At 41.0% G+C, this 27,803-nt stretch overlaps 1 protein-coding gene and 1 non-coding gene across 4 annotated transcripts; both read right to left on the minus strand.

Annotated features, from left to right (window-relative positions):
- On the minus strand, positions 1-94 carry trnai-uau (transfer RNA isoleucine (anticodon UAU)). Its single transcript has 2 exons — positions 57-94; positions 1-36 (listed from the first exon to the last, which is right to left on the minus strand). It is a non-coding gene; the product is annotated as a tRNA-Ile (tRNA).
- A 1,649-nt stretch (positions 95-1,743) lies between these two features.
- On the minus strand, positions 1,744-27,551 carry mta3 (metastasis associated 1 family, member 3). Of its 3 annotated transcripts, none has more exons than XM_062414312.1 (19): positions 27,283-27,551; positions 25,167-25,234; positions 23,652-23,745; positions 21,093-21,219; positions 20,746-20,809; positions 20,118-20,235; positions 19,422-19,524; positions 18,764-18,863; positions 18,305-18,493; positions 17,350-17,424; positions 16,217-16,275; positions 15,970-16,088; positions 15,313-15,470; positions 13,357-13,579; positions 11,475-11,567; positions 11,143-11,304; positions 10,542-10,573; positions 10,324-10,442; positions 1,744-3,144 (listed from the first exon to the last, which is right to left on the minus strand). In XM_062414312.1, exons 1-19 carry the CDS (start codon positions 27,308-27,310, stop codon positions 2,973-2,975), a joined length of 2,103 nt encoding a protein of 700 aa, XP_062270296.1. In that variant the 5' UTR covers positions 27,311-27,551; the 3' UTR covers positions 1,744-2,972. The 3 variants fall into 3 exon arrangements, with proteins under 3 accessions (XP_062270296.1, XP_062270298.1, XP_062270297.1); XM_062414314.1 differs by having other exon boundaries at positions 3,010-3,144; positions 10,314-10,442; positions 27,283-27,549; XM_062414313.1 differs by lacking the exon at positions 1,744-3,144 and adding an exon at positions 8,527-8,631 and having other exon boundaries at positions 27,283-27,550.
- Between the last annotated feature and the right edge of the window lie 252 nt (positions 27,552-27,803).

Below are 27,803 nucleotides of genomic sequence, written 5' to 3' on the forward strand. Positions count from 1 at the left end.
TGCTCCAGGTGAGGCTCGAACTCACAACCTCGGCATTGCTCTGCTTAATACTGTCATATAAGTACCGCGCGCTGACCGATTGCGCCACTGGAGCTTCGTCAGTACGGCGACGGGAATAAGGACTAAGTACTAGTAAAATGTTGCTATTGCACAAATCTTGTTAATAGTGCTTGGAATCGATGCATTTATTTTCCCTAATACAATGAGTGGACTTGGTGGAGACTGGAGGAGAAGCGAGGATCGAACTAGGTCCCACGAACAAGCGCGGCCACCACAACCCACTCGTGTGATGCGTTCACGGACCACTCGCTCAGCACCGACCGCCAACAACTCCTTCTTCTTCTCACCGAGACTAGACGCTGCCGTGGCGCATCGCTTCCCTCTACTGGTGCCCTCAACCGTGTTTATATTGCCCACTACTCAGTGGCGATTCTAGAGTCTACTGAGTAAATAAAACCCACTTTCACGCACCTGCTTTGTGAATTCTAATTAACAAAGTCTTTGTCAAAACATCGGGGCTGGACTGGGATTTTATTTATTTTATTGTAATTAAAGCTGCTGCCTCTAACAACAGCCAAAGTACACTTTGTTTGAATTAGTTTTTTTTTTTATGCTATACAAAATATTTGAAAGCTCAGCTGAGACTGCGTTATGATTGGTGGAGCGCACCCTCCAAATGCACAAGATGGCAGTGTTAGCGTGAGTATCTTAGGTTTCTTTCTTCTTGTCTGGATATCCAGATAGAATACAGATGTGGGCCACGATCAGGCAATGATGCAGCACCTCTGACCTTCTTGTTGCCAAGATGGATTGGATGTGCACCTAAAGTTTCCCACCTGTAAAATATCTAAGTGTGGCCCAAATATCCCAACACAAAAATGAGAGCCTTGGCAAACATGCAGTGCTCTAACCAAGGTAACTCTCTATATAGCCTAAAGTGGTAAGTGTGCTAAAGTTGAAAATGCAATATTGCTATGGTTTACTTATGGCCCAGATCATATCAATCATTTCATTGGGTGACCATTGGTCAACACCTCACCTGGCATTCTATTGGTTGGGGAGACCGGGGCTATTTTAGTTGAGAGAACTAAAGTTTATTAATAACTAAACAAGAATTTAGGCCCCATGGTTGTATGCCTCCGCCTACGAGAGCAGTGACATACACCTTTTTCCTGACTCATGAGGTCCCCTTGACCTTTGACCACTGAAATTGAATTAGTTAATCTTTGAGTCCAAGTGACAGCAGTTCCAAATTTGAAGAATTTTGCAGACGGGAACTTTTCCTGTCACGCTGAGGTTCCACATGATCAAAGCTGAAAGACGAATCATGTCCAGGTCCGTCTTAACGTTGTTTCTGATTCTCACCTCCAGTGAAAGCCTCGGACTGTGTAGAAAACCCCCTCGACACAGAACAACGAGCGCTGTGTCAACACATAAACACACAGTGATGTACCTCGAGGCGGCCTGTAACCCTCCAGGATGGTGATTTATATTCTGAGAGAACTTCTCATTCCTCATCACTGTGTCGAGTTGCCATATTTTGTGGAGGTATTTTATGGCATCCCTGCTCAGGCCGCCGAGTGTACGAGGCCCCATCCATCACACACACCCCCCCTCCAGAGCAGCACAGTGGCAGATAGAGACAGAAAGATGGAGTGGGAGGCTGGGAGACAGGACAGGCTGTCCGTGTTTAACAGCAGGAAATGACTCACTGAGACTGGACACCATAATCTGGCATTGTGTTGTTGTTGTTTTTTATTAATATTACAGTTCTCAGCATATTCATAATTCAACACAAGACATACAGGAAACACAAACACTGACATTCTAAATGAAATAGAAGAAAGCACATGACCCGTTGGCCAGCGGAGGCTCGGGCCCTCAAATACATGCAGCGGCGATGCCAGTTTCAGATCTGTACACACCCGAATACCAGACGGGTGAACCAGCAACTTTTTTGAGAGGCAACTTTGTCAACAAAGCGGCAAGAGAGAAGAGAGGGGAAAAAAGAGGTCTGGAAACAGGAAAAAGCTGCTTCAAAGAACATTGAAGAAAATAGGCTTCATCAGCAAATAGCAGATAGCATCGGCTGGCAAAGTTGCTTATTTCCGCCTCAAAAATATTGCCAGTGCGTCACAGCCTCATGTGGAATATGATGGATCCATGCCCTTTTTTATCTGCTGTAAAGGAAGTGCTTTAATACCCAAGTTCGGGCCAGGTAAGCACAGTCGCCCATAGAAATAGAATGAGAAGATTTACACTGCCGTAATGAGATTTACAACATATTATACAGAGGGAGGTTTGCTAGCTCTATGCACTATTTCTTTGCCCTATTATTTTTCCAAACCTGCACGATTGCTTATGAATAACTGGTATAATTGTTAAGTTGTGTTCGTCGTTCCGCAACTGTGTCTCCAGCGTTTTTGATTTACATGTCAGGATGAGCGCGGGAAAAACTGCAGGAACACATTTTAAACAGCCATTTCTTAAAAAGGCTGTTTCACACAGTAAAGTGCATTCATTTTCCTTTTTTTTAATGTCAGCGTCAGACGTTGGCCTCCAATGTCAAAAGACCCCCAGTCCCCATTAATTAAAACCACCCCCCTCCCATAACCTACCCCGTTTTATACCCTAAACCCCATGTCCCTGCCCGAAAAATAACTTTGTACAAACTGATAATTTCACGACAATTCACCATCAACACAAAGTTCACACGAAGCTCTGTCGTTACGTCCAATCCATAAAAATTAAGAACAGCATCCCCCTCATTCCCTCACACACACCTTCACATGTTTCCAGGGGGATTAAAAGACAGGCAGCACTTGCAGTCAGGTCAGGTGTACATCTCCGTTGCGTCACGGCTCACCAGCGTCCGGTGTTGTCGAGGATTAGAAAGGACTAAAAGCAAAGGAGGATGTTTAAATGAGACGAATATCAGGCGAGAGATATTTTTCGGCGTGTTGCTGGTCCGCTCAGTCGTGGATGACGATGGGGCCTCGCATTCTCAGGCTGGGGTGAGGGTGTGGCGGCGCCAGGACGAGCCCCTGCGGGGGACCCTGGGAAGCCCTGCGCAGGGTGATCAGCTCGCAGGGCTGCCGACAGGCGTGCCTCAGCTGAGAGCGGGACAGCAGGCGCCTGGCCCTCCTGGAGATGTGGAGACGAGACCAGATATAAGTGCAGAAGAAGACACACGGATGAAAAAGCTAACATGAGAGACAAAAGTAAAGCGTTAGTCAGTTACAGTGTAGTTGTAACTTAGTACATTTATTTAGTTTTGAATACTTTGTATTATATGTAGCACGCAGAATAGGGGTAGGGGTTTTTGCGTCTTAATGTCTGTTTTATTCTGCTGACCAAAGTGTTGTTTCACAGGCGGCTGAGCTCAGAGGTCATAAGGCCACAGAAGGAATCTCAGCTGTCATCAAGATAATATCGATCCTGCCATGACTAACAATGGCCTCTGTGCTGCCTCTCGTATACCGCTCACTACAGAGATGTTTCTGACGTGATTAAAGCTTTTATGGTGTGGCTGCCTGGAGGTGAGCTCCACTGAGAGTCTTCTCTGTCAACCAATCTGTGTTGTACGAGTGCTAGGGTCACTTGGGGGCGAAGAAAGGAGAACCCGAGAAGAAAGTCCTTATATTTAGAGAAAGGGTAGCACATATCTAAAGTTCATATTGTACATTGTGTTTATCATTTTTCTATTCTTATATTTGTATTAGTAGGCTTAAACACAAACATAACACAGCCAAGTCCTTGAACGTGTAAACCAATTCGGCAATAAAACCTGATTCTGACTTAAGTCCCCTTCATTAAAAGGAGGAATGTGGAGCATCTTGTTAAGTTAAACTTTAGTAAAAGCCTCACAAATAACAAAATACTTCATCTTTTGTCACATCAGCACCACATTATAACAGGAGTCAGGACTTTGATTGAAACTATGTCTAATCTGAAGAACCTCACAGACCTGGAGGAGATTGTGTCTGTTATGGAGAAGGAGAAGTTTCATAGTGGTGGCCTGCAAGAATATTGTTTGATGCATCTGCGTGCAAAAGTTTTTTTTATATAGTTTCTCAAGAAACAATGAGATTATTAATTAACATTCTGGATCTAGAAGGAGTGGAATAAAGTTTTCTAAATTATAACTTTTGTCCATTAAATCACGAATAGATTCTTGCATAGTTAAACTATTTTCTTGAAGTCTCTGGACGTGTGATGAATAAAGTTCTTTCTGAGGTAAGCTCGATGATTTTAAACATATTTTTCATGAAACATTGGACATTTTTTCTGTGAGCTAAATAATTCATGATTGCATCTTTATGTTTCTGTACGTAGCCGTGGAAAAAAGCCTGCGGATAATGTTTGTGTGAATTTATTATTTATACTCGGCTGTCCATAGGCTTGATTCCTCCAATTTATCCGGCTACTTCTCATTACTGCAGCCACTTTGCAGTATGGCTGCTAATTTGTCATGTATATTACTGCTCAACAACAATGCATTCGACTGAACTGCTGCTAGCTGCTCTATTGATTGCATAGCCGTGAGCCAAAATTCTCCATTATTCAACAATCGATTCTGTCTCAAACAATGTCTCCTTGGAGCGCTGTTTGTTTTCCCCTACAGGACTGTGACCTGCTCCACGTGAGGTTAGCGGCCTCGGCAGCAGAAACTGACGCATTTGACACGTGTGATGGAGAAACTAATAAAGAGAGAAAGCGGTGGACTTTAAGTTGGTTGGAGTAATTAAAAAGCAGTCGGATGAGTTCAGTGTGAGGACACCATATTGAGGTTCCAGGCCGCTGAGGAAGTTATTAGAAACACGTGCCTTTTCTCATTTCAGGAGGATTCACTAAAGCAGAGAGCGGCGTGTATCGAGCATCAGTATCTATGTGCGTTATGAAGGAAGAGAGGGGGATCATCTCTGCAGGATTTTCAGGCTTAGAAATGGGCTCAGTGGCAATTTCCATCCTGAGAGAGGAAGTGCTCTTTCAGCAGCCGCAGCACTAAACGACCGCGGCGTATATACAATCACAAGTGTGGGACACAGAACCGCATACAGGATTCATCATTGTTCCCCTAAGGCGGTCATGTATAGTCAACTACATGTGCTCCCATTCTTCCTCTTTCCCTGCTCTCTCTGCAGCACCGAGGGGTTTTGTTCTTCCCTCCTCATCCGTGCTTTTAATAAAATCAGCACCAGAACACTCGTGGAGACTCCTTGTACATTATGTGGCTGCATCATCCAAGTGCGATTACAGCATCTGTAAGTGCAGGCGAGAGTATGAGAGGCCCCTTAAGATATAATTACTTGGGTTTTGCACATAACATCATAAGTTCGGTAGCCTATTACACAGGAAATTGCTCTTTATTTCATGCTCTCTCACACACAGCACTGTTTCCTATATGCATTAGAGTTTTGCAGGATAGTCTGAGCAATAGAGGATAATAACATATTTATGTAATTATGGTGTTTTATGGTATGAATGTTGAAATAAAGATTTATTTGACTGTCAGTTAGGGAAGAATAATGCTGTATATGACACAAAAAATAATAGCAAGAGAAATAGATAGCTTGTGTGACTACATTTGCTACATAATAAGGTTAATAAAGATGGATGACGCGTCTCCGCTTCCTCCAACCATACAGAAATGTTCCTCCTCACTCAGACTGTTGAACCGCAGGCATACGAAGCGTGCTCAAACGTGATTGGTCAAACTAGAAACAGACACCAGAAGGCTTCCTGCCCCAAAATGTTGTCCCTCACATACATATTCTCCAGAATCTGTTTACAGAGATTAGTCTATATCCCATCCGCTAACATGGAGGATGCAGGGTTTAAGACCAATACTGCGATGAGATGATTGTGCCGTGTGTATGAGGATGTGATTATAGCAGTGTTTGTGTTGTAGGTGTAAAATGATGATATTCCATGTGAAAGCAAGTGTGAATTTATTCTCCGCACACGTCTTTCAAGCTCAATACTCTGCAGCGTGCTCTCTCGTATTTGCACGGAAGAGTCGCAGCAGAATATAAACCAGAGAGAGGAAAATAACAGATTCAGCTCTGGTGGCACTTCGTCCTAAGCTCCGGGGTTTGTCCGTTCAGCTGGCCACTGGGGGGGGAGGAGAGCAAACACTTAAATCCACTGTTAAGCATGTCAGGCTGTCTCGTTTACAGATCTGTTCTCTCCGTCTCTTGCTCTGTTCCCATTTCTGCTGCTCGGTCCAAATCCAACCTCCCTGTTTCTTTCATTGGACACAGTCATGTCGGTATTACCTGGATCCTAAAAGTATACCAATACTATAATGTAAAAATACTTGATTACAAGTAATCCTGGATTAAAAATCATATTTAACAGTACTCTGGTGTCATCAATCAAATGCACTTTAAGTGTTTAAACTAAAAGTACAAATTCTGCAGAAAAATGTGTTCCGGTCCCTGATATATAATAAATGAATTCAGCCCAACAACCCACTTTAATGCAATCAGGCTGCACCAGATTTCACATACTCCCATAAATCAGTCGCCTGAATGGCCTTGATTTTCCAACAACCATGAATTATCTCCTGGGAAAATTTTTGTTAATGGTAAAAGATGATGCAATGATCATGATTAAAACGAAAATCTAATGATAATCCTTGGCCGAGGCAATAACTATGCATTAGAGCTAAGCAGCAATTCAACGTTGCAGGGATTCTACAGGTGGAGTCGATGAGTCACACAAGGTGATTGTGACCCGTTGTGATGTAATCAGTGGGGCAGGAAAGAAGAAGTTCTGCTTAAATCACAAGTCGGAATCAACTTCTGGAAAGTTTTCTCTGACCTTCTTCATTTCTCTCTGCAGCTCACAGAAACATGGCCAAAAAGAACATTAAAAAAAGTTTTTATTGTAAATCATTTGACTTGACCCATATGTTCATTAATGTTTAAATATAAAAAAAACTTTTAATAAATCTGCTTGTTTTTTTTAGCAAAGACAAAGATTTACAATAAACTAAAAATGTGGATGTTTTTTTGATTTGTTTTCTGCTTTGAGAGATCTGGATGAATACAGTTTAGAGCTCATTTCAAGAAACGGTTGATGAACCTTATCGGGCTCAGTCTGCTCTGATCTGTCTCAATCTTTCCATTTCTACTTTGCCTTCATACACCTGCACACGTCTTCTTTGTGGTTTGTTTTCAAATATGATATATATATATATATATGATATATATTTGCATTGGCAGTTCTGCGCTGCGTGTTTCCGTTTGTGTCTAACAATGCGGCACAGTGTGATCTTATTTCTATTAACATTAATATCTCTCACTTTATTGTTCTGAGCGTCTGCTGTCATGTTTCATTATCTTCTTGATTATTGTTCTGCATGTTTATGAATGATTTCTGTGACTTTGTATATTGGTGTTTCTGGAGCTCACATCGGCTAAAATAGAAATAAAAAAAGAATCTCTTGGATAACTTTTAGAATTGATAGAATTCAACTGTAATAGTTGAATTCTATGTGTTTTCTCGCGGGAATTTTATTTTAATAAACTCCCCCATTCTTACAAGTTCTTAAATGTCATTACGTTAAAAAAAAAAGAGCGAGGAGGGAATGAAGAAGTAAATGATGTTCCTCTACTGGGTCTTTAAAGACCTGCAGGACTGCAGCAGTATTTTATTAGAGACTGAAATTACACCGTAAATCACAAGCTGTGTTACAAGGTGTTACCTAAATCTAAGTCTGAAAGGTGACTCACACTGGACCTGATGTGTTGTGGACTTAAATGATAAATGAAGTATGAAATAGCACTTAATCGAAATATTTAAGTATAGCACTAATGCATTATGCATTGAAAGTGGACTTAAGTACGTCATTTACACCACTCTCCTCCAGAATGAAAATCTTAATAACTATTGTATGGATTGCAATTGATTTTGTTTTTCATTAGAGATATAAATGGCCCCCAGATGTTGACTCTGACTGAAGTTGGTGATCGACTGAGATTTACTGCAGAGCCACCATTTGAATAACAGTTTTGAACATTTCAAAATGAACTAGAATGACACTCGTTGGAGCACATATCTTCACCAAGACCCAACAGCCCCCTTTAAATTAATCAAGCTGCAGCGAATTTCACACACTCATCAGTCTCCTAAATGTGCCTGATTTCTTTCATCAAGATTCATGAATTATTCCCTGGGAAAATGAGGAAAATTTTGACAAATGGAAAAGTCTTGCAATGTAAAAGATGTAAAAATCTGAATCTGCCCTTAATTAATATACACACAAAATGTAATGGATTCTTCCTTGGAGTGTGTCTCAACCTGCCACCAAGTCTCAAATATCAATTCTGAGATTTTTGTGTAATCTATTTTACACACCGACAAACAGTATCTTTGTATCACAACACTTTGGATGGAACGCTATATAATCAGGCACAAATGCTAATTTCCGGCAGAATTAACTTCAATGCTTCGTGGATTGCTTTGACTTCTCCTGTCCTTGTTATCTTACTTTAGTCCAATTAACGTTTAATGTTTTACGCGTTGCAGGAAAAGTGTTTTTGCCTCTATTTGTCTCTTTTGCCTCCTTGAATAAGAGGGAATGATCTCCCACTCTCTCTCTCTCCTCTGTTGCTCTTCATCACACTGGGAGATAAAGAAAGAGAGAAAGAGAGAGAGAGAGAGAGAGAGAGAGAGAGAGAGAAAGAAAGAAAGAGAGCGAGAGAGAGGGGAGCACAAAGAGATGGAGAAGGGAGGAGAAAATGAAACTTCCGATCATGTCTCATTAGCTGCAGCCTCTCATAGCAGATATATTAATGTCTTTTAGTCAGAAACCATTCATTGTCTTTACCAGGAGAGCAATTGGCAACGTGATACAACAGAAAGGTAACAGTGTTTAGTATGATGCTATCTCACACTCACACACACACACACACACACAAACACACACACACACACACACACACACACACACACACACACACACACACACATACACACACACACACAGAGCCACACGGAGCCAGACACACAGAGCCAATCTTGTCTTGGTGGGAAGTGAGTGATCCATGTGAGTGCAGCCGTGGTTAATGTGGTAATGATATTTCCACTCAGGGACCAGCGGTGCCTGGCTCCTCGCTGGCCCATCTGCACCAGTTAGCTGCTCTAATTTTAGTCCCGGCGGTCTGAGGGCGGCTGTGAGGGCCGGGTGCCATGGCTCATTTAGACACAGGCTTAATGAGAGAACATCTTTCTCGCTCACATACAGACATGCAAACTTTCACTCATTATGTGCATGAGAGTTTGTGCCTGTGAAGTCACTTTGTGTCCCACCAGCTTCCCGAGAAAACGGACATGGAAAAATACTTTTATTTGAATTGATGCAGATTCTTATTAATATGTCTCTTATGTGGTCATGTCATATATTGTATTTTTAATATTGATTACCTAGAGACTTTAAAATAAGCCCAAAGGGAATTGTAATTTTTTTTATGTATTTCTAAACTGTGCAAATAAATGTCAATAAATTTTGATCTTTTAATAAAATTATTCTTCAAAAATTCTTGTCAGGTTAATTTCTATGAAGTGAAAATCATTAAGAAATTATTTGATTTTAATAAATAAAGTTACATTTATCATCAACACCTTTGGAAAAGTGTATGAAGACAAATTCCAGTTTAATTAAGTTTAATATTCATCATGTTGTTGAATCAAATAGATATAGAAAGCATCGATTGTGGTTTTGTCTCTGATTCAGTTTGTACTGACTGATCTAAGCCCAGTCCTTATAAGGCAGCCATTTAAATTCATTATGTGGGTAAATGGAAGGTGTTATAACGGCGGTCACTTCATCCGACACCTTTTTTCTATATTTGTTCTCGCTATTTATTTTTCACACCTATTACTCTATTGTTTTGAAACCCATTTCTTGAAGAAAATTAATAAGTTGACTGAAATAAATTGTACAACGTTATAATAGAGAGAATAGCAAACAGGACCAGAGTGTTTGATAAGGCCCTATATGTTATATTGTCTTGTGATGTAAGCTGGTTGTGTTCCGATGAAAACTCACACGGAAATTAATTTGTAATCTTTGAGATGATGCACTGAGGTTTTTGCACCTTTAAATTGAGCTAAATGACAAAAAGAGTCAGCTCCCCAATTTGCCACACTATGAACTCAGTGGATCTGAGTTATGTTGTATCTGTGTTGCTTTTAAGTCGCAGCTCAATTCCTCTATTGCTCGACACTCAGCATCACTTGCTTTCCCTTCACATGCACATACACGCACGCACATTCAGCCAATCAGAGGTCGGAAAAAGGGTCACCTTTGCTTACCTGGTCTCCCGGGTGACGAGGAAGAAGCTGTCATCGGGGGCATCGATCCAGTTGGGGCGCCTCTTGCGGATCATCATCCCTCCTCGGGTGTTGCCACTGCTGCTGGTGCGGCCGTTGTGCTGCGAAAACACAATTAAATAATATGGATTCAGTGGTGCAGGGTTAATACATATATATATATATATATATATATATATATAAGATAAGAAGACACGTACCAGGGGGGGGGCACCTGTTGTACCTGGGTTCTCTGTGAAAACAAAGCCACAGCAGTGAGAGAAAGATGCAAAGTGCATGAGGGACTTTGTCAGCTTATGAATAGTATTGATTGGTCTATTGCTTTTCCTTGTTACAAGTGGTGCAACATATGACTGTGTTTCAATTTCAGTAAGAATAGTGAAGTTACCAATAAAAAACAAAGTGTCAGAATGAAGTTGAATCATCCAAACTATCCAAATGAACCCCATCTGCTGAATCGCTTTAGATAGAATTAGTTGTCATTCTGTCCAACGAGCTAGTTTAGATAAGAAATGGCAGAAAAGGTTATCAAGTCCGGACGTAGCTCCTCTAACTGGATTCCTTCAAGCAAACTGATGACAAGAACAATAAATATCAACAATGTACGCTCCCCGAGGTTCATTCACATCAACACTAACTCAGTTAAAAGCAAGAAGGGACACATGTATCACTTTTTTAAACACAGCATCCAATGACTTATGCTTCAGGGCAGGATTAACTTGAGCAATAACAGGCTGTTTGAAAAAAACTAGATTACATTTTGTGTGCTTGATTTATTTGTGTGTGTGCTTGTGTGTCTACCTGAGCGCCTGTCAGGCTCAGCCCTGCTGTGGTGGTGGTAGCTGCGTTTTCCCAGCATGCCATGGGGACCGTGCGGGAGAGAGGAGAGCAGGCGTCGAGGGGGGGGCGTCTGCAGGCCCGGGGTGCGGTGGGAGCGAGGCGCGTGGGCTGCAGGACGGGACTCTGAAAGAGACGCCACACCAGGGCTGCATCAACTTGTTTCTGAGGACCACCTGAACGTTGTCAGCTCATGTCGGATTCTTTTGACACAGTTATTCAGTACAATAGAGTCAAATGGTGACTCATCAAGGTCAAATCTATTGATTCAAATCAGACTATTTGCATGGATTTACCTAGAAACTGCACGACAGTGGTCAGAGTGCTCCTTTGGGCGGCCCTTGTTTTGGGCAGGCGGGTCCCCTGCCCTTCTGACACCCTTAACATGTCTAAATTAAATAGAAAAACACACACACACACACACACATTTTACAAAGCAGTGCAGTGTTTCTCAGATTGCATGAACTCCCTCTACTCCATTCTGGCTGATCAAGAACACTGATCAAGAACACTATTTTAACATTTAAGCAGTTAATGTGGCAAACGTCATGCAATTAAAACCAAGTGAGTGTTCATTGAAATCTGTATATAAATCAGTTGATAGGTGGGGGACCTTGTTTATGGTCGTCTTATGTAGATGGTTAGAATGCATGGAGACGCAGGAGTCAATGCAAATCACTCTGGGGGTAATAACATGGTGAGATGCTTCCTGGTATGACATGACCACGAAAAAAACAATAAAGATCTCTCCTACATGCTTCCACGTGCACACTCACAACAACGAAAAACACATTGTAAACACACACACACACGTCGATACATGAGGGCGTCACGGGAGCAGGCGCTCAGAGCTGAGTGCATGCTGGGGGTGGAGCGAGGTCAGGGTGACAGGGTGGGTTGTAGTTCCTCTGTAGTGTGGTGGAAGTTGATGGACAGATAACATGGACACATGAAGCACAAGGACTCGGAAGAGATGCTTTCAGGTGCGGCTTTATTGGAGGTCTACTCCGAGTTCACACAGTGATGAGAGAAAAGAGCAAAAAGACAAATGACGAGAGAGGTAGAAGGTGAGATGAGAATATTGCAACACGTCGGTCAATAAAAATGAAGGACAAAGTGGAGGGGGGGTGTAATGGCAAATCCCGCGCCACAGGATTTACAGAACAGAGGAGGCAACAGGATGGATTCAGAGGAGTGCTGAGCATGATTTGAACATAGGCGAACAGCTGAAGTGGATGGTATGGTTAAGACACTGCGGTCCAGGAGATGAGGTCTTAAGGCCTGAGCCTGAGCTAGAGTAATGGGGGGGATGTAGTTAGCAGCGAACAGTGAACAACCCCTGCTGTTGTTAGTCCTCGTAGCGGACAAAAGAAATTCTTAAGCTTTAAACCTCCGTTATTTCAAGTTTCATCAGTCCAAAGCTCATTTATCATTCGTTCTGTCCATAATCACATGATTTACAGCATGGGGAGATGTGTGTGCACAAAATATGGAATAAAAATCTCTTCTATTTTTTAAATGATGATGGCGAACACAGCAAAGCTTAAGTTTAGTATTTACAATAAACATTTGGTGGCTGAGACAAAATAGAGCGTCTCTTAGTAAAATACATTCTCTCTACGTCTAACTTCAGCAAATATACGGCTCAGACTAGAATATGATTTCTATTTGATCCATTACAGACTAACTGTTAATGTCAGGAGCAAAATCTGCTGTTATGTGAATATTCAAAGTGTGTGTTCATGTACAATAGTCCTGTTTAAACTAAGTCTTTGTGTATGATTCCAACAGTGGGTTTCAGTTCACGGCGCGTATAAGACAACACCACAACAGATAAAATAATAAAAAACAAAACTATGAATGAAAAGATGATCAAAACTCATAGTTATGAGGACAAGGCAGTCTTTATTGGAAAAAGGGGTGGGGGGAGAATACAAAAACCAAAATAATAATAATAACAATAATAATAAAAACAGAAAGGGAGACAGACAGCGGTGTGGGGGCGGAGATGGGCAGAGATGGGGGTTGATGGTGGGGCGGTCAGGGTGAGGCGGGGTGGTGAGGTGTGTGTGTGTGTGTGTGTGTGTGTGTGTGTGTGTTTCTATATGTCTGCGTATGCTGTGTTTGTCTGTGTGTGTCCATGTGGCAGAAGTTAGGAGGAATTGAAAGAGCTCTTACACTCTGCCTTTATGGCCCCACAGTTAATGGGGACAAAGGGCCGGCGTGCGGCACGGCGCAGCCTGATGATGTCACGGCACATGTGCCGGGCCAGCTTGGTGAGGCGGGTGGCCTGCAGCAGGAAGGCCTGCTTGGACTTCATGTTGGACTTGGGGCTGCCGCTGTTCCTCATCGGCACCATGTGGTTGGACTGGCGGGGAGCGTGACCTCGTGAGCGAGACTCCTGGGAAGGAAGGAGGGAGACAGAGAGAAGAACACTTAATACAGGTATACTGAGGAAAAGGACACGCTGCTCTATAAAAAAACTGTTTTATTTTGCATATGATATTTATCCTTTCTTTTTGTGTGGTTTAAAACTTTTTTATAAATCGCCAAGGGGGTTCTGTCTTCAAACTTAATATGCTGTGGTTGCATATTTAGATATGAATATTTAATATCAGACTTTGAACTAAGTTTTCAAGTCATTTACAAGTTTTAAAAACACATTAGCCCATGTTACAGTCCATTTCCTGGCCGTTATAGTACTCTAATGTCAAAGACTTATCGAAGCTATAGTTTTGATGGATTAGTGTCGTCGTCTAACTTTTGATTTTTTCAACACTATTTTCATATTTTACTGACCCGCTGTTTTTATGATTAACATCACAGTTCAGCTTTGAAATCATCAGAAGATGTGAACAGCTCAACAATAATATGTTGTGATTAACTGTATTATGTTCGAAAAGATATGTATAAACATGTCTTTTTATCTAGTATGAACCTGATAAAAATAAGTTTGAATAATATGCTGCAATGTAAATAGCAATTTCTGATGTTAATCCGAATTAGGTCATACTCAGAATTAGCAATAATCAAATGGAGACATGTGGAGTAGTCATTGCATTATGCAGACGAATGATGTTGATCTGTCATTATCTTGGCTCTGTAAAGCGTAAACATGAATATGAGTGGAATATTCTATTCATAACTCAAGTAAACAGCATAATCAGTGTTACGTCCTTTTTAGAATAAGGTCAATAGCCAGATTATTGGAGTCCACACAGTGAGGTGGGAGTTTATGTAACTGCTATTTCCAAACTGGTCACTGAGTTGAATCAGCAGCTTCAGCAAAGGCAGAACATTTTCATTTCTGCGAAAGAAAGAATTAATCACAAGGCTATTAAATAAAAATGGGACGAATACTGTGGACTGGCAGGTGCACATGTGTAATTAACATGATTAATGGTTACACTCCATCCGTATCAGTCGACTCTACGACTCTGCCTTTGTGCACTGTGACAAGTGCCACTCCAATTAGACTGTGACACCATTAATAATTACATTCCTTTTAAATCATGTGCTGAGAAAATGGTTGTAGAGCCCAGAAACATGGGTCTGAGGGTTGAGCTCTCTGCACTGTGTCCTCCGCAGTCTCTAACGAAAAAATATTACTCCACAAATGAACATTGACATTCGTCACATTTTCTTTTACACTTCATGATAAAAATATATATAAACTACAGTTAGTAACAGGGCGACTGCACTTTCCTCCACTTTCTTTGTAGAAATACATTTCTCTTGCCCGGTCAGTTTTTACACAAGAAAAATGAATCCATCAATAGAAATGGAAGATGTGTGAAGAGAGGCTATTAACAGCTAATAAGTGAGTTACTGAAAATAATGATTTCAGCTCAGTTTATGTATTGTAGATATTACAATTTAAGGAGCAGCAATAGTGGGTTTAGTTTTACTGTTTATTTTTCTGAAAAATATTTATAATTTGGGACATGAGCCAATTAGTTTTCGTTGAACCAAGAAAGCTCACACTTTTCGACCTCTGAAAATGAATAGAGGATTCAAAGTGCTTTATTAACTGCAATCCTAATATTGGAACAGGCAGAAAACCTGATTCTGACACATTTTACGCCTCCACCATATCCCACGCGTTTCACATCTGTGCTTTCTGACTGAGCTTACATTGCTTGGTGGAATCGGTGAGGTCCTCTCCTCCGGGGCTTCTGCTCTGCTCGGCATCTTCAGGCCGCCGTACTTCTTCCAGTACATCCAGCAGGCTACGCAAAGACGACACTGCATGTTGGGAGGCCCCCACGAGTACCACTGGGCCGACTGCATGGCTGTTAATGTACAAAATGCATTAAAGCTCGTCAGATGCATCGCCGGTCTCAAGACACTCAGCACAACAATCACTTCATTAGTGTCTCTAGCTCTTACATAATATATGTTATCAATATCTACACAACAGGAAGAGGCACAGTAGATCCTTTTTAGTGACTAACAAGATAAGTGCTTATATAAATCCAAAGAAACTGTGTATAGTAAGTTATCAACAGACCTAATTAATACATTAGATCCTAAATTTGCTGTCAGGGAAAGAAGAATCTCTGGTTCTTATAAAAAAAAAAAAAAAACGTTTAAATGCAGAACCAGTTTTCATTATCCAACGAGATATTCACCATTGGCTAAAAAACAGCTGTCAAGACAAAGAAGCAGTGATGGGAGAAATTAAATAAAAACATCCCTTCTAGACGTTCAGCTGAATTGGTTTCCCATTAGTTTTTGAATTATCCATGTTCCCTTTCGTGTTTAGATGTTACACAAACAAACAAAACTCACAATAGCAGCTCTCGCAGGCTCGGCCCCCGCCTGTTGCATTGTAGGCCCCGGGGCCCGCTCCATTCACTGTCGCCATCTTGCCATTGGTCACTGAGATCTGGTTGGGGTTGGGTTTGTTACTGTCAGAGAAAAACAAGATGATGAGATTCAAGAAACACTTCTACAGCCTTTGGCAGCACTTTAAATGTAAACTCATTATCATCTTGCAGCAACTATTAGTATTGAAACGTGAAATGAAGCGACTTACTACGTGGGGATATAAACCTGCTTCAGTTTGCTCTCTGCCTCTGCTGCCTTCAGTCTCTTCTGCTCAGAGGAAAAACAGGAAACAATGGACAATAGACTCATTAATACAGTAAGAAGAGAAACATACTGTTTGACAATGATCTTGATGATTTGAAACTTCAGTGTGAATAGGAATCATGAAAAATTTATCGCAGAGATACAAAGATAATCGCTTAACGTGTCAGCACATTTCACAGGTGTTGTTTCCTTTCTTTTTGACATAATGACGCAGACACCTTCTATTAGAGCTGAATTTTATAAAAAAAATTATTTGCCGTGAGGAGTTTGTCAGACCAGTGTGCTGGGAAACTATCTTGTAGGCTGACGTTCCTGTGATATATTTGGCTGACGCAATAGTTGAAGGCACCTCTTCCCCAAAAGCTGTAACAACACCATTTCTATTTGTTCTGCATGTAAACAATTGTATAATCTATGGCTTTGTGATAATATCATAGGACGGGCCTGGTGTAAAAATTATGCAATTTCACAGAAGGAAACTTCGGATGGAAGATGTTAGAGTTACATTATGGGAATTGTACGATCCAACCTTTTGTTAGTTTGTATCAAACCTCAGAGTTATGTTAAGGAATTCCTGAGCATTTACTGCTTCACTTTGTTTAACGTCTCTAACTTTATGGAAATACAAACCAATCTTGGAGGTAAAAATTGCAGTAGCTAAATTAAGTACAAATGAAAACGTGCAAAATATTACATACAAAATGTAAGATATGAAGAAAGTAACAAAAAGCACGGCAAACAGATATAAACTTAAAACAAAAACTTGTTATCATTCCACACAAAATATTCAATACCTTCTTTATTCAAGGTAACGATAATCAAAGAATGACTAAAGATATTGAGACATAATAGAGAAAGAAATATGTGTCTACTAATTTACTCGCTAAATAGATTTTTCCTGATTTCTGTCAGCACTGCAGCAATAAGAAAACAAATGAGGAAAAAATACATAATAAAATTATTCAAGACATTTGTAATTAAAATTCAGGACTGATGACAAATAGTTTTTTAAGACTAAGATGTGCAGATACAAAGTCAAATTTAAAATCTGTTTTGAAAACACAGAATTGGTCTCACCTGTTGAACATATCTATCTGTGGTCTTCCACATGTAGTAGTACTCTATGATACTGGTCAGAGACTTCCATGGCAGCTTCAGGAGAGGAAAGAATGAGGGGGGTGGGGGGGGGGGGGTAGAGAGAGTAAATTAATGATATTATTAACTCATATTCTTGCCATCTGGATGTGAAAGCCCTCATGAATATTCATGAGAGAGAGGCATCGTGACCATAGAGGCTGAAATCTACCAGTGTTGCTTGGTTCTGAGCCTCAGACAAAAAAAATTGTACAGTAAAGGTAGGTGGGGGAAGAACAGTTCAGCAGTAGGCTTGAAAGGTGGCTGTAAAAAAAATGGCAATTTCGTCATTCACAGAGCAGCGGCTGGGGTCAGCTTGAATTCATACCAATTAAAATGGATTCCCATCAAGACAAGTTTCCACTGAGTGGGGAAAGGACATATCACAAGCCCCCCGAAACTGATCAAATAACTCCTGCAGCTTAATCGAACATGCAAGCTGTCCAACAGTGTGTTACATAAGTTTTTAAAAGGTCAAATATTTCACTAAATATGATCACACAGCTACTATCTGTAGCCTTCACAGGACTTTGGTCTCGGACATACATAAGCACAAGAATGGAAAGCAATGAGGCAGGAGCATTGAATTAAAACAATTTGTATGAACATAAAATGTGGGCATGATTTGATAAATTAAAGCTGACATCAGCAGCTGTCAATAAAGAAGTATATCAACTTTTATAGATATAGATAGATGAATATAGATGTTTGTCTATCGTCTTTCCTAGTGTCCTTACACCACATACCATGTCCTAAACAAGCCTCCAGATGAGGGGGTCATAATCCTGCTGCCCTTTGGATAACAGGATGCAGAGGCTTCCCTTGGGGAGGTCATAAAGTGGGTAGTGCATGAATTTTACAGCGCGACTCCAGTTAACAGATATAAACACCCACTTACAAAGTCTTGTCGAATGTCGTTGAAGTCTTTTCCGTATTTCTCTAGTGCCTCTTCAAACATGGCGGCTTCCGAGGCGCTCCACTCCTCCATCTCATCCCTGCAGAGCACGGGGCCACCCGCCGGGACCAGCACACTCAGCGCGCTGGACAGGTCGTAATTATGGCGATGCAGTGTGTCCATCGCGTGGAACTGCAACCGACAGATACAGGAAGGGAGTAAAAAATCTTTAATTAATAACAGATTTGTACACAACACTCTCTCCAGCAGTTAACACCAAAAGGGAAAACAGACTTCCCTTCATAACGTATTGTATAATATGACGTATAAGCTGGCTAGGGTTTGACTTTCTCTCCAAACCTGGATTGAGATCTGGACTTCGAGCAGCCATGACTCATCATTTATCATAAATCACAATTGACTGTTGCAGGGTGAGTATCCCCTTGTGTGCGTCCCACTCACCAATGTGATATCTCGCGAGGCTGCAGCTGCACTCATGTGTAAACTTGGTTGTCTGACTGAACTGCTGCAGTCCAACGCTCTAGCAAAGGTCCCAACCGCTCTGGGGGGGAAAAATGCATATTTACAAAGTTATAGAATATATGAAAGGAGCCAACCATTTGTACACCAGCACATAACAACACGATTTTATGTCATCATCAGTACGGATGAATAAGAATAACCACAGACAAATAGCTGAGAATATGTTTCTAGAGAGAACAAACAAAATGGGACAAAAACAAAAATGAGCCATTTTTTTGCATTAAAATAAACAATAAAAAGTTAAACTACAATGTTTAAACCATCTTTGTATTATTCATCTTTAATGCAATAGTTATAAATTATCAGTGATTAATTCCATAATTCTCTAAAGAGTAAAAGTGAAAATAATCAGTCCTACTTTACAGTCATGCTTTACATTGTCATATACAAACAGAGCAAAACAATGGGGCTAATTACTACAGTCATACATTGTTGAGACAAAGAGGGATTTAATCTCTACGTCAGTGAGAATTAAAGTAGTTTCAGTTGCAGACTGAAAGAATTGAGTTCATAACAGGTTTATCTGAAACGTTTGAACAGGAGGTTGTGCAAATGTCAGAGGTGAGATGTTATTTACCGTGCCACCACTAGGAATTGGTCTATCTGTTTGTTGGTGAGCGGACACTCAGGTTCCCAGAGCTTTTCTTCGAGCTTCAACTGGTCCCTGTCATCTGCCTCACCTGCAGGACACAGAGACACCGGCTTACACACAGCATCATCACAAGAAAATTACCAAATAATCAATTTATATCCAATGTCTCATATAAACCTAATGAAATTGCCCACAAAATGTCCACTTGTTGTGGAAAGAAATCACTTTTCATGATGTACCCGAGTGAATGTTGTTTTTGTTTTCGATCAATAGCTGATGGGAACATTTTACCAGATCCAAGTTTAATCTGCTATAAACGCTACGATTAAACTCAATGTACAATCCACTGCACCCTCCACTCTGTTGGTTTACAGCACCAACTGCCTGGAACTGCAGTATGCTCAAGATTTTAAAATAAACACAAACCAAGGACTTTGAGACTTTCACCTCCAAAGCCTCTATGAAATATTAATACTTATGGAAATTCTACAACTTCTGTTTCTAATGTGGAGGAAAAGCTTTCAGGTTTGAATTCAAGATTACTTCACTGATGGCTAATAAAACTTTTTTCATTTTCATCATGGTTAGAACAAAGCCTATATCTACTTTCTACGAAACCTGTCGGCGTATTTTCACAAATCAAATATAAAGTGATTCAGCTCATGTGCATTAAAGACTGACCCTCTTGTAGCATTTCAGGTACGTCTGCCTGAAAGCGAGGTCCCACTCGGATCTCTCCTTTGTCCGCCAGCAGGGTCTTCTGCGTCGGGTCATACACCAGCGAATAGAAGAAGGTATCCTGAAAATAACAAGGCAGCGATTAACAAAACAAAGAATCAGCTTCCACAGTTTCCGCCGCAGAGTTTTCACATAGGCTCCAATGTCAAACTCATCTGCGCTAATATACATTTAACCCTGGAACTTGAAATCATGACTATATCTACTGAAGAGAATAACAAAAACAAGTGGATTAAATGTTTTGAAAGAATTAAAGATTATCACATCAAATTGACAGAAAAATTCTAGGCAAATATGCTTCATATTATTTATGCTTCCAACTTCTAAAATATGCAGACTTGCTTTAGTTATTTCACAATATAGGTTTAATGTTGAGGTGTTAAGCTGGACAATCCATGTGATAACACCTCCCAAGTCTTTTTAAAAACTTTACTTGATATTTGTGTCATGTTTCTTTCACTGGAAAGCCGAAAACAATAAATCAACAAAACAATCAGCATATTAAAAAAAAACACGATCTAGTATGACCAGCAAGAGAAAGCAAATCAAGTCTTTCCTTTGTCCGGCTCACCTCTTTGTCAAGGTATGAAAGAACGGCTTCAGTCTCATTCAGTAATGCGACACTGCACTTCCCCCTGACAGAGAAAGAGAGAGGGGACAAGCACTATGTTAAACACACGACACATGACTTGAGCGGCATTTCATAGGCCTGTTCATGCCTGGATGAGTGACTACCCATGAGCACTGCCGGCAGATGATGAGCAGTTGGGGGCAGAGTGTGTTCTAGCGATGTGCATCATTAACCACCAACCAACAATAAGAATTTTGCAGACAATAATACCACTAGTTTATCTGTTAAATTCCTCGGATATTGGTACCTTGAAGTATGCGTTCCCAGATTGACTGTGTGTACTGTACCTGATGTGTGTTGCAGGTAAACTCTCATACTGCCGGGAGAGAAAGAGCTCTCTGTGACGAAGCTGGTGTTTGTGTTTTTCTGATAGATCTGTCTCTGTTGGGTTCTCCTTCTCCTCTTCCAACTCCTCTGCAAAGTACACACGCACACATGACAAATTACTTCAGATTCCATATTCAGAGAGACCCTGATAATAACTGGGGGCCACGTGTCAAAGAGGACACAGTGAAGCTCACCCATGACAGGTACATTACAGGCAGATGATTAAAGTCATAAATGGTTTCAGCAAAATTTGTTCATTTATATCTGAGATTTCATATAAAGACAATTATGATATATTGTGCGCGCAGACTTCAGATACAAAACAATTGACTGGTAAGAGGTCTCCAGAGGACACTCTCAATCACTAACTATTGCTGCCATCTATTCCATCACAATTAAGTCATTATGCTCAGGACTATTATTAGATATATAACTGGGAAAAAACTGTGTACACAAGTATTTGATTAGCTGGTGTGTTGCAGCTGAGTCACAACACAATGCAGGCAGCTAATTAACATTTAAACAGTGCAGACATATACTTATATATACATATAAATAAAAAAGATCTCCTCCATGTATTATTCCATGGGATGTTTTCATTAGCGAGGAGTCGGACTTGTACACCTTTACATTCCTGTAACAAATTCCTACTGGAACTTCAGCCCTGAATTTTCATGCTTTACTGGTTGATTCTGTCAGAACAGCTTATGGCATGGGCGAGTAGCGTTGGAAACATAACACTGGAATTGGAAGGAGCGAGGGTGTATCAGACCATTTCTGTAATTTTCAGAGTCCAACATTTACACCCACGCCGTTCTGTGATTGGCCAGCTGTGCAGAGGTGAGAACTAATCCTCTCTACTCTCTGCTTTACATATTGGACAAATCTATTTCTGAAACGTTCCAAGAGAACAATAGAGTGCAACATTATGATTGTCTTGCAGGAGAGGCTGTAAAAAAAATGTGCACTGCTGCCCCCATATTAACCTCTCCTCTAGATCCACTTCCTAGTGTAGCGGTTTGGAAAAACTACCATTTAAACGACTTGAGACTGCGGTACACTTAAATCTGACTAGTTTGTAGGAAAAGGTAGAGAAACGATGTCGGTCATGAAAGCGAAAGGCAAAAGCCGTTGCACATTTTTGATCTTCTCTGCTTGCAGGCATTCATGGAAATAACACAAGTGGGAGTTACAAAGACGTTCAGACACTATGCCCCTTTCTAAAATGGAATAATTCCGAGGGATGTGGGTTTCGGACACTGGCTGTAGAACCCTCCATCAAGCACTTCAGCTGAAGCACGTTCAACAAATCAGTGTTGTTTGTTTCATTCGCCGTTTTCAATGTTTCTAAATTTCTGGTGTAAAACAGTATTTTTTTAAACACAAACAACTCGATTTTGTTTGAGAGGCAGTGGCGATCACTACCACTGATGCCTTTGAATCATGCGAAATACATCTTTGACACGAGTGAGAGTAAGTGAGAAGATGTGGTTTATTTTCGACATGGGTCCTGTTCACTCTCCGGTAGAGATCATGTTTGACTCACAGCGTTTTTTTTATCCTGAGGTGCAATAATCAATCAACACGAGAGACAAAACACATTTTCATCAAAATAACTTCACTCAGAGCACGGGTGCACTAATCTGAGCCATAAATTGTGTGAAATATTTTTTTCAAACTGTGTTAGGCAGTGTTAAGTCTGATAGTTGCTTCGGTCTTTTCTTCTGACCAGCTGGTATTTCTCACTTGGTCTCCTTCTGCTGGTTATTCAGCCACACTCCAATTCTCTCCCTCTCAATAATAAGCAATTAACTACCATATATCAATATGAACAGTGCCATATTTTTAAGTTTCAGTTGCACCACCTCCAAAAATGCTTTCCCTTATTGGCTGCACTCTCAGGCCCTGCTTGACATGATGGGGGGAAAAACTGGACTTATTGATAACGCAGGTTACATTGTGAAAAGAAAACGATAAGTGGATAGGCTGCAGGAAATGTCTGCTTGACTGACATGCAGCAGAAAGCCCGTAATGACGTTTCCCTTCACATTGGGTTAAAAATACAACCATGGCTAAAAACTATTCAGTTTCAGAGAGGTGGCGAAATGTACATTAATCACCTAATAACTGACCAAAAAGTTTGTTTGTTATCTTATCACCTTTTCGATCGAATAAGACAAATCCTCACTTCTAAAAAGTTAAGGATTTGCAACCTTTTATTAATAGTAAAAAACAATAATTTCATGATTTTTATCTACAGAGTGCTCAATGACTCCATGGTATTAATCGTAAGATGAGTATGAGAAGATGAATATCTGCCAAATATTTTTTCAGAATTTAATTGTTTTCTCTATAAAATCCACTTTTCAAACAAATGGATTATACATATATACGCAAATATATTATATATTTTATTAAGATGTGAAACATTTATCTTAAATAAACAAGACTGAACTGCCTACATGGGAGTGTTTTGCACGTGGGAGCCAAACTAAAGGTGTGTTTGAGTGATGACTCACTTGCATGTTTGTCTGCAAGCTGGATGAGACTGTGGGAGATGTCTCTCCTTCTGTAGAAACATACCACCTTGGCTTCCACATTCCCACTGGCCGTCTGAAACAGAGAGAGATGACAGAGATGAAGCTGGACTGGGGTGACAGCAGCTCCCTGCACACACTGCTAATTTCCCATGAGACTTGTTTTTTTTTGTTTGCCTGTCAAGCTTCTTCGAGCTGCTATGACAGGCTGACCAGGGCATCAACAGCACTTATGATCAAATGATTGATTGATTGTCTCGCTGTATAATTAAGCTGACAGGCATAAAGACACTGGCCAGCATTAAATGTGTGACTGATGGAGAGTGAGAGGAAGTGAAGGTTTGAGAAAAGTGGCTCCAAAGTCTACTGCTTTGTGGATTCTTGTACAGTAAGAGCACTTGCACTTTATGATTCCATTACTATTTTCCCTTTGTGATTCCTATTCCAATACCTGGACTTTGCACTTTGAAGATGCAAAGTACAGATTACAGGTGGAGTGATGACTGATATCCCTCTTGTATATCCTGTCTCACGTAAAACCTTTTAAAGAACACAAATCCAAAGTCTTGCATATGGTAGGCGTAGTTGTTTTACTGGTGGGACTTTCCAGCGTGAAATATTGCCAAATGGCTGACATTTGAGCTAGTTCTGGCTAACACTACACTTTACCACTCTGCAACCAGTACTTGCCAGTGGCATTACAGTGCCACTGCTGTTTGGAGCGTCAAAGAAGAAGTGATACTAATACACGTTAATACACTTAATAGTCATGGTTTGGATCAGTTTATATATTTGCGTACTTTCCAATACCCAATCCATCAATTTTGGCATTATTTATGACATTTCCAATACCGGTATCAGTATCAGAAAATCTCCATTTAAACCTGTTTTCACATGAGGGATGTGGGTGGGAAAAAAATCAAGCTTAATGAAAATAATTATAAAGCAGCCACAACATAAGTTACAGCTGCAAAAACCGGATTCACAACTAATCAACCACTCTGACAGGGATTAGAGAAACCGCAGTTCAGTCCTATCTATGTCCTGTAGACAGCAGAATGGACAATAAAGTTGACATTGATCTGGGCAACATGGGAAAAGCCTTTCTGACAAGCCTGATTAGGAGGATAGTGTGGTATTTAAAACATGTATGTTTTATTAGTGAATGAAATAGGTTACTCTACATCTTTTAAAGCAAGTATCACCAGTTACTCAGCCTTGTAGTAAATGTTAGTCCAGACTTATATGAGCTAAAATAATCATTACAATAGTTTCTCCCACCTACACTCAGAGATAGAAATGGCGTTTAGAAGAATGGGGAACATCTGTCTCTCTTTTAATGACATTACAAGCACTTAGTCAAGAAATGACCACACATGCCTACGACATTACAAAGCAGGGTGGGAGCAGGAACAGGGAGGAATCCTTGTTATTCACCCTCAGGCATAAAGAAGCATAAACACAAATACACAAAAACAGACCAGACCACTTCAGTACCTTGTTGAGTTCTTCTATTCGGCGGATCAGATACGGGTTACTGGAGGAGTTCTCAAAGAATACATAATCTGCAACAAAAAATAACAAAAAACATTTCACTTTGCTGTATCAGAAAACTGTGATGCAGAATACGCCTGTGTGTTGAAATGAAACTAATATAAGTAAGGTCTAAAGTGGAACCATTCATGTGTTAATGTGCAATTTGAACATGCTAGCACCACTGAGAATATAAACTTCCATGTCAACAGAAGCAACATGCATGCTGCAAGGTTTCCACAGCCTGTGGGATAGTTTCTGTTTCTGTTCTGCCCATAGACTGTATATATAAAGGTTCTGCCTGGACGTTTGTAAGGTAAATCATTTGGGGAAAAGGACACAGCAAAATAGTTTCCTCTGCTCTACATCAAACTAACAGAGTCCACTTGATTTCACCTAACCTAAAGACATTGAAATCCAGCCTGGTTCAATTGCACCTGGGCAGATTACAGGGTAAAGTTCAGTCCATAGAAAATGCTCTCTTTAAGCGATGCCTGAAATTTTGTAATTACAGTGGTCCGGGGACATAAACAACTCAGCCAAGAGGTTAATAAATCACAGCTGTCAAAGTGAGACCTTCAGTTGTATTCAGTGCACACACATATCATTGTTGTCTGCCTCTGGAATCAGAATAAGTTCGTCCTCATAGTTGTAGAATGATGAATTACAGCTCTGACAAACATATTCCTCTTTTTATTTTCCCAGCGTAGCAGCAGCATTAACTGAGCTCAAACTACTGGTCACTTGGATTGACATGAAAGTGTAAAAAGCATTGGTTTCAGTAACGAAGGACCAGCAAACTGATGCCAAATGTGCGGACTTCCTGCTTTTGTTTGTCATACATTATTGCAAACACAATATTTGGGGTATTTGGAGTTGTAGTTGAACATATTAAGCGATTTAAAAAAGGCATTTGTGATTCTGTAAAGTTGTGATGGGCAATTTTGGAAGTTCACATACTATACAATGTATCAATAAAGAAAACAATCATTAACTGCAGCCTTGCATGGGAATACCTATGGATTGAGAAGCAACCTATTATCAAAAATTATAATAGGTTGCTTCTCATGTGATATTAGTTGTGACAGAAAACAGCAATGGCCAACAGGAGCCAAAGTTGAAGTAGTTTCCAGAGAGCACCTGAAGGCAGCAGCTCCGCACTGGAGGTGAGCAAACTGATGTGGGGAAATGAACCTGATCCTACTGTGATTAAAGTGCTGCCAATAACATCACCTGAGCTGAACTACTCATTGATAGTGAGACATGTCAAGCACCGAGACCCTTTCAGCCCGATCATAACAATAATACACACGTGAGGCGAGTGGGAATAGAAGGGCTTTAAATCCTGCAGACGCAGCGACGCCACGAACCCAGACAATCATTTGATGTGGAATTCCACCTCGGGTGCTAACGAGCTAGCTAACCATTGGAGTCAATCTGCTAATTACTGCCACTCGCGGTGGATGTAGGGGAACAGTGGGGGAACACGAAGCGTGGAACGTGGCTGATTCCGTGAGATGTGAGGCTAAAAGCAGGGTCGAAACTAGTGCCCGGGCTTTAATCATGGTAATCAGTGACGCCATAGCTGGTGCTAACGTTAGCTAAATTAGGTATCGTACTAATGGCTGCATGCCAGAGGAGGCAAATACAAAGGCAGCCTCAGACTCTCCGGGGTAACGTTCCAACCACTGTTTTAAAAAACACATGCCCGGCGGAGAAGCCACGCCGCGGCTCGGTTCCCACTCTCCCCGGTGGAAACACGCAGGGAACGCGAAACGCAGATGATAGTGCCGACCAGTGAGAAAATGTTTACATTGTGAGCTAGCCCATTTAGCAAGCTGGCGGCTAGCTGCCGTGGCCACGACAGACGCGAGGCCCGACCCATTTTGGATCCCAAATATTTTGAAATTATCGCCCTCCTGCTCCACGTTAACGCGCCCGTGTTGGCGAAACCACGTCCGCGCGTCGCCATTAAGCCCAAACGAGCCGAAATGTCGCCACGGCGAACCCCCAGCGGGGAGTTAGAACCCTGGGACGGCTCTCTGCCGGGAGGAAAAAAGGTCCACATTGACATACATACCTCCGACCCGGTACATGTTGGCCGCCATTTCTGCCCTCCCGGAGTGTAAACCATAAACGAGCGAGGAAAGGGAAAAAAGGAATAAATTAACAGTAATAACAACAATAAAAAAAAAAAAAAAAAACTAAGGATAAAAAATAGACCTCTTTAAAAAAAAAAGGTAGAGGGTGCGACGCGACTCCGGATGTGCACCTCAATTGGGAGGTTTTTTTTTGGGCAATTCAGCCCCCCCTCCCCTCCTGATACGATTCACAGCACCCTTTACACTACAGTGAAGTCAGAGCAGCAGATCAACCAGAAAAACCACTGGCTGCTGCTGATGACGTCAGATGTGTGTGTGTGTGGACACACACACACACACACACACACACACCCCCCACACAAACACACACAAACACACCCCACACACACAGCCACAATGTTATCCAAGTGCACTCACAAACTCTGCATTGCATTTTTGCAACCGGCCATGTTAACTTGAGGCAACACTCTACTTTTTGACCCCAGCAATTTTAACCTCC

Source organism: Platichthys flesus, chromosome 20 (assembly GCF_949316205.1).
Source record: "Platichthys flesus chromosome 20, fPlaFle2.1, whole genome shotgun sequence".
NCBI lineage: Eukaryota > Metazoa > Chordata > Actinopteri > Pleuronectiformes > Pleuronectidae > Platichthys > Platichthys flesus.

Bases quoted from the DNA above. Each gene is read 5' to 3' on its own strand.
- mta3 (XM_062414312.1), bottom strand. From the start codon at position 27,310: ATGGCGGCCAACATGTACCGGGTCGGAG. The intron at 18,864-19,421 runs GTAAATAACATC...TTTCCCCCCCAG, and splicing joins CAATTCCTAGTGGTGGCACG to AGCGGTTGGGACCTTTGCTA. The intron at 17,425-18,304 runs GTAAGTGGGTGT...CCTCTCCTGAAG, and splicing joins ACGACATTCGACAAGACTTT to CTGCCATGGAAGTCTCTGAC.